This window comes from Ursus maritimus, unplaced genomic scaffold (genome assembly GCF_017311325.1).
Source record: "Ursus maritimus isolate PB19 unplaced genomic scaffold, ASM1731132v1 scaffold_14, whole genome shotgun sequence".
Lineage (NCBI taxonomy): Eukaryota > Metazoa > Chordata > Mammalia > Carnivora > Ursidae > Ursus > Ursus maritimus.
In genome coordinates this window covers 58,335,077-58,341,475 of record NW_024423786.1, presented here as the reverse complement: position 1 = coordinate 58,341,475, position 6,399 = coordinate 58,335,077, and the positions used below count along the sequence as shown (strand labels likewise).

At 68.1% G+C, this 6,399-nt stretch overlaps 2 protein-coding genes across 2 annotated transcripts in view; one reads left to right on the top strand and one right to left on the bottom strand.

Moving 5' to 3' along the window:
• The window catches only part of MYBBP1A (MYB binding protein 1a), a 14,337-nt gene extending 10,174 nt beyond the window's left edge, over positions 1 to 4,163 (top strand). The window contains exons 21-26 of the mRNA XM_040629839.1: positions 1,347 to 1,472; positions 1,550 to 1,618; positions 2,085 to 2,198; positions 2,338 to 2,439; positions 3,074 to 3,210; positions 3,322 to 4,163. Of these exons, the coding sequence (XP_040485773.1) occupies positions 1,347 to 1,472; positions 1,550 to 1,618; positions 2,085 to 2,198; positions 2,338 to 2,439; positions 3,074 to 3,210; positions 3,322 to 3,877 (1,104 nt within the window). The 3' untranslated portion in view covers positions 3,878 to 4,163. The remainder of the gene's footprint in view (positions 1 to 1,346; positions 1,473 to 1,549; positions 1,619 to 2,084; positions 2,199 to 2,337; positions 2,440 to 3,073; positions 3,211 to 3,321) is intronic.
• SPNS2 (sphingolipid transporter 2) overlaps positions 4,033 to 6,399 on the bottom strand; it is a 33,849-nt gene continuing 31,482 nt past the window's right edge. The window contains exons 12-13 of the mRNA XM_040629840.1: positions 5,927 to 5,973; positions 4,033 to 5,428 (exon numbers count right to left, since the gene is read on the bottom strand). Coding sequence (XP_040485774.1) covers positions 5,931 to 5,973 — 43 coding nt within the window. The 3' untranslated portion in view covers positions 4,033 to 5,428; positions 5,927 to 5,930. The remainder of the gene's footprint in view (positions 5,429 to 5,926; positions 5,974 to 6,399) is intronic.

The following is a 6,399-nucleotide window of genomic DNA, read 5'->3' as shown; positions in this document are numbered from 1 at the left end:
GCTGTGGGCCTCCCCCCGCCCCTGCGCACACCACGCACCCACTGACATGCCCGTCCCGGCCCCAGGTGCTGGACCTGATCGAGGTGCTGGTGACCAAGCAGCCCGAGAACCCGCTGGTGCTGGAGCTGCTGGAGCCCCTGCTGGACGTCATCCGGCGGAGCATGCGCACCAGCAGCTCCAAGCAGGAGCAGGACCTCCTGCACAAGACGGCCCGCATCTTCACGTGAGTGCCAGGCCGTCCGCACGGTCTTGAGGTACCAGGGAAGGCCCCCTGGGAGAGCCGTCACGTTCCCCAGGCCTGGAGGTCGCGGGCCGAGGAGCAGGCTGTGTCCCGACGGGGACCGGTCAGACGCAGGTGGAGCAGAGCCTCGGACCAGCGCCCAGCGGTGTTCTCTGCGAGGGTTCTGGCGGGGCTGCTCCGCCTCTGGGAACAGGCGGTGGTCGGGCTGTGCGGGATCGGGGGCCCTGCAGGAAGGAGGGTGTAGGGGTGGGGGCGCAGACCTGCCTTCCCGAGCACAGACGTGGCCCGGGGACTTGAGGTCCCGAGCAAACGTCACAGAGCTGGCAGAGCGGGACAGACCGCGCACCCCCCGACCTGTCTCCTGGCCAGCCCCAGGTCGCGCTTGCTTGGCTAGCTGTCCCTGCCGCCTGCCAGGGTCGAGTTTGTTGAGTGACCTAGTTCTCGTGCCCTGAGCACCACAGACCCGAGTCTTAGGGCCTGGAGGCCACCGTTCCACGGGAGTCAGGTTTGCCCGTGGGGCAGGCGCAGCCCCGGGCCTGGCCCTGCCGCCGTGGCCTGGGTTCGTCGCCCTGCCTGTGAGTGGGTCTCACGTACCCCCCGGGGGCTGGCTCTGCTCGGCGGGGAGGGGGACGAGGATGTGTGGTGACCACCTCTCCCCCGGGCCCCACAGACACCACCTGTGCCGCTCCCGGCACTACTGCCATGACCTGGGCCGCGGCGTGGGGTCTCTGTACGCGCAGGTGGAGCGGCTGGTGCAGCAGGCCGGCCGCCAGGCCGACGCCTCCGTCTCCCTGTACCACTTCAACGCGGCGCTCTACCTGCTCCGCGTCCTAAAGGGCAACGCCGCCGACGCCGGTGTCGGCAAGACCCCGAAGAAGCAGAAAGCCGGCCCCAAGCCCAAGGGCCCGGAGGTGAGTGGGCCCTGGCCCAGGAAGGCTCGGCCGCTGGGAGCCCAGCAGGGCTGCGGGCCAGGACCGCCTGCCCGTTTCATGGAGGGGGGTGGAGGCCGCGACTCCCGGGACCCGGCTCTCGGCCCGCAGAGGGCGGCCCCGGCCCTGCCCCACTGCCCTCTCCCCGGCATCACGTGGGCACTCTCACGGCGCAGGCTGCCGGCTGCTTGGATCTGAGCCTCGTGACCCCGATCTACTCGTCAGCGCTGACCTCCTTCCTGACCAGGCGCAACAGCCCGCTGACCGTGCCCATGTTCCTCAGCCTTTTCTCCCGGCACCCGGTGAGCGTCGGGCTGGCCCGCCCCCGGCCCCCTCTCGGCCCAGGCCCCAGCTCACTGCCCCGTCATTCCCTCCGTAGGTGCTCTGTAAGAGCCTGCTCCCCGTCGTGATCCAGCACGTGACGGGCCAGGCACGGCCCCGCCACCAGGTAGGGACTTCCCGGATCCCAGCCCCAGGCCTGTCGGAATTACCCGCATGACTCGCCTTTGGCCGGGTGTTTGGGAGGCCCTGGAGGTGCCCCGGCCAGGGTAGACCCACTCCTGCCCTTTTGACCTGGCCGGCAGCTGCCCTGCCATCGGCACAGGGTCACCATCAGGAGGGGAAGCTTCGCCCCCACCACTGCCACCCCCTGTGGCCTGAACCCTGAGCTCCTTAATGTGCACACTCGGACCTGGCCATCCTCCGGGGCCGGGCTGACGGGCAGGTCAGGGTGGGTGGGATGGGGGCTGGTGAGGCTGCAGGAGGGTGAGCTGATGAGCGGGCCAGGCACTGTCCCCCGCTGGACCCAGAGCTGCCGTGACAGGCAGGCCCGTGGGGTCCGCCTGTGGCTCCCTGAGCTTCGGGGCTGTGCACTGAGGCTCCCGTGGCCACAACCCCCCCCACCGCCCCCGCAGGCCCAAGCCTGCGTGCTGCTGCAGAAGGCCTTGCCCGTGCGGGAGCTGCGGCTGTGCTTTGAGGACCCCGAGTGGGAGCAGCTGGTCAGCCAGATCCTGGGGAAGGTCACGGAGGTAAGGGCTGTGGGGTCCCTGCCCACATTGCCGTCCGGAGTGGGTCTCCGGGCCCCTGGGCCTCAGCTGGGTCTGGGCTGCCCCCACAGGGACATTCCCTCTCCCGGGGCTTTGTGTTGAGTGGGCGTCTCCTGTCTAGAACCTGCGGACGCTGGGTGAGGCCCAGACCAAGTCGGAGCAGCAGAGAGAGCTGTCCTCCTTGGGCCTGCTCAACACGCTCTTCAGGACTGTCCACCAGGAGGTGGGTGACCAGGCAGCCAGAGGAACCAGTCCCCGCACAGACTGGCGGGCGGGTGGGCGAGCTGGGGTGGGGGGAGGGTGCACCCGCCCCACGGGGGGGGTCTTGGCAGGCAGGTGCCTGGGCCCAGGGAGCGCTGGGCACATGGAGGGAGGTGCTCGTGGGGAGGTAGTTCCCTGGTCCGGCCCAGGAGGGAAGGCCTGGGAGTCCTTAGCAGGTGCCACGGGGAGGAGACGTCCGGGCCAAGAGCCCGTGGGCCACAGGCATACCCCGGGAGCAGCCCCCCGAGCAGCAGTGAAGAGCCGGGAGGAGCTGTTCTAGGGCCAGTGGGTTTCAGATATAACCCCTTCAGTGTGTGGAGGGAGGGCCAGCAGGAAGGAGGGCTTTGAGCGGAGGGAGGCCTGAGTGGGGAGCAAGGAGAAGGGGTCGGGCCTTCTGCCTGTGGGCGGCGGGAGCGACCGTGGTACCGACCGTGGTACCCGGGGCTCTTCCCTCCAAGGTGAGGGAGGCGTGACGCACAGGCAGCAGGGACGGCCCAGGGTCCGCCAGGGGCGAGGGTGGGAGGATGGGGGACCCAGAGCCGGGCAGAGGCCCTGTTTCCTGTCACTGCCGCAGCCACGGTGTCCCTGCCCCGCAGAAGCTGACCGTGGACCTGAGCGCCGTGCTGGGTGTGCTGCAGAGCCGGCAGGAGAGCCTGCAGCAGGGGGAGCGCCCGGCTGGCTCCAGCCGCCTCTGCGATCTCTACTGGCAGGCCATGAAAGCCCTCGGAGTCCAGTAGGTCCTGGGAGGGGCTGGGGAGACCCTCGTGCTGCACGCGCTCTCATGGGGGTGCCCCGGGGTGGGAGCGCCCCGCTGGACACTACCTCACTGGGCACTTTCTTCTAGGCGCCCCAAGTCTGAGAAGAAGGATGCCAAGGAAGGCCCCAGCGTCACGCAGAGCCCCGTTAGCACGAAGAGGAAGAAAAAGGGGTTCTTGCCCGAGACCAAGAAGCGTAAGAAGCACAAGCCAGAGGCTGCAGTGCCAGAGGAGGACGCCAAGGCCGCTGTCTCCGGGGGGAACCAGCCTCCCAGCACCAGCAAGAAGAGGAGAAACAGGCGGAAGGCCCGGGGGCCAGCGCAGGCCAATGGGACGCCTGCTACCAAGAGGCCGCCCCCAGACGCCACCAGCCCCAGCCCCAGCGCTCCTGCCAATACCCCGAAGCTGAAGAAAAAGCGGAGGCTGTCCCAGGTGAACGGAGCCACGCCCGTGTCCCCCGTGGCGCCTGCCTGCAAAAAGCAGCCTTTGAAGGATCTGCCGGAGAAGGGGGTGTCCGGCAAGTCGCCGCAGTCCGCGCTACCGCGGAAGAAGGCCAGGTTGTCTTTGGTCAGCAAGAGCCCCAGCCTCCTCCAGAGCGGGGCCAAAAGGAAGAAGGCCTCGCTCAAGAAGGCCAGGAAGCCCTGAGTGCACGCCCAGCCCCCACCCGGAGACCCGTGTTTCCACCGCGTGCAGTACCAGCGCCCGGCACTGGGGGGAGCGCGTCTGCAGTCCCCTTGCCGCACCCCGCGGGGCCCTGTGTCCCCCACCCCAGGCTGCTCAGCCCTGGGAGCCAGCGCGGCGTCCTTTAAATAGGTTTATTCCTTCATTTACAAGAGGAATATATTTGGCTTCTCTTAAGACTCTGAGATTCACAATCAGCAGCCCTAAAAAATAAAGGAGCAGTTTGGCTTCCGGAAGGAAGAGGAGGCAACACTTGGACCTGGTTCTTGTACAACAAGAAAACATCGCTGGGGCCCCCGTGGAGGCCGGGGTGGTCTTGCGGGTCCCGCCCCCTCGCAGGTGCCCCAGAGCTTGGTGAGGAGTGGCTGTTCCCTAGCTCGCACGCGCTGAAGCCACGCCAGCTGCTAACTACAGGGCGGAGCGTCGTCTGGGCCGGCTCTCGGGGTCCCCTGCGGCCACCTCGATTCCAGCCAGTGTGCGGGGAGCGCGTGTGGAGCGGGGATAGGGGGAGCTCTGCCCGGGGGGCCGGGGTCAGGTATGTGCGGACGGCGGTGTGGGGGCGGCAGGCTGGGGAAGGGCCCCAAGTGCCTCGGCAGCTGGCGTGGGGTGCAGGCTTCGACCTCTGGGCCCTTCCCAGCGACAGGAAGCCTCGCGGGGTGGCTGCTTCCTCTGGCAGCCGGAGCCCTGGCTCCTGCCCTGCGGGTTCCGGGAAGAGTCCCCTGGGCCCTGCCTCTGGAAAGGGCCCAGCCTGGGGGCAGGAGTCTGTTCCAGGCTGCTGGGGTGGGGGGGCATGGAGGCAGGCTGCCCCTGGAGCTCAGGTCTGGGGGCACAGGTGGGGTGCAGCTGCCGCCAGGGCCTTCACCCCTGGAGATGCCAGCTCCCCAGCGGATAGCCCCACTGGGGTGAGGGGGGACCTGCAGGCAGAGAGCCGGCCAGGCAGCAGAGACTAGCGTCCTCTGGGGGAACCAGCCAGGCTGGGAAGCGCCGCCCAGTCACGGGCCCCTGGCTCTGCCCAGTTGAGTCCATCATCCCCAAGGTCGTTGTCGTCCCCACATCCCAGAGCCTAAAGTACTGCCCTGAGGCCTGGACCACCTCCTCCCTGTAGTCCAGGAGTCGCCGGGTTTTCAGAGCTGCCATGTGGGGAAGTCCAGCCGCCTGGCCCCACGCTCTGGGGAGGGCAGAGGCTTGCCTGGGACCCCGTAAGGTGGGGACAGGCCATGCTCTCCCCACATACCCGGTGGGGGCTGTCCTTGTCCCGGGCCCCAGGGGGTCTGCAGCCTGGCCCTGGGGCTGGGAGTCTGTCCAGCTGCACAGCTCCCCCAGACACAGCCTTCCACGCTAGTTGAGGACACAGCCTCTTGGAGCCATGGCCACTCCACAGCCCCAGACCAGAGAGGGTGGGTGCCCAGCCTTGGGTCACACAGAAAGCTTCGAGACTGTCCAGCAGGGCCGGGATGCCGTGGGACGCCTCCCAAGTAGGCTGACAATGAGGGCTCTTCGCGGTCCCAGAGGCACCTAGAAAGAGGGGCCAGGTCTCAGGGGCCCTTGGGAGGGGCCAGTCCAGACTCCAGACTCTCCCCTTCATCTTCCTGCTGTTTGAAGAAACAGACCTTTCTCTGGGCTCTGGGGGCATCAAGGGGATGAGGGGGTGGTGACCTCGGATCCTGCACTGCTGGGAAGTGCAGCCTCTGAAGGCCAGGCCCAGAGGAAGGTCAACTTCAGAGTCGGGCCCTGGTGCGTGCTTCTTGGAGGGCCCAGGAGGACAGAGTCCGGGATGGAGTAGGGGTCCTGCCAGTCCCATCTGAGGAAGGAAAGGGGAGCCTGCCCTCCCCCATGACCCAGCAAGTCAATTCAGGCCACATTTCGAGAGGAAGAGGGCCAGACCTAGAATTGGTAGGTGCCTCAGGAGAAGCTGCTCCTGTTTGCAGAGCATTCCCCAGGATCCCCACAAGGTGCAGCCCTGACCCCACCCCTCCCCTCCTGTGAGGAGCCTCTCAGCCCGCCTGCACTCACGGCCTCAGACTTTGACGGATGCAGGCGGCATCACCAGCTGGTTCACCCTGGGGGAGAGACGGGCGGGGGTCAAGGTGGCGGATCAGCGGCGGCCGGGCCCGGGCACTGCTCTGGCACATCGCATCTCGGGGGCCGGCTGGCCGGACGTGCCGGGCAGGGACCTCGTCAGCCCCAGGGGAAGGTGGGAGAGCCCAGGGGTGGGGAGAAGAGAGACAGGAGTGAAGAAGAGAGGAGAAAGAAGTCAGAAAACCAGAGGACGCGGGGCACCGCGCAGCACCCACCCTGGAGCCCGTGCCCCACCGGGCATGTGCCCGCCATCTGCAGCCCCTCCCACAAGGCTGGGCGACCATGGGGACCTGTGCGTGCCAGCCGTCCGCGGCCCCTCCCGCAAGGCTGGGCGACCATGGGGACCTGTGCGTGCCAGCCATCCGCGGCCCCTCCCGCAAGGCTGGGCGACCATGGGGACCTGTGCG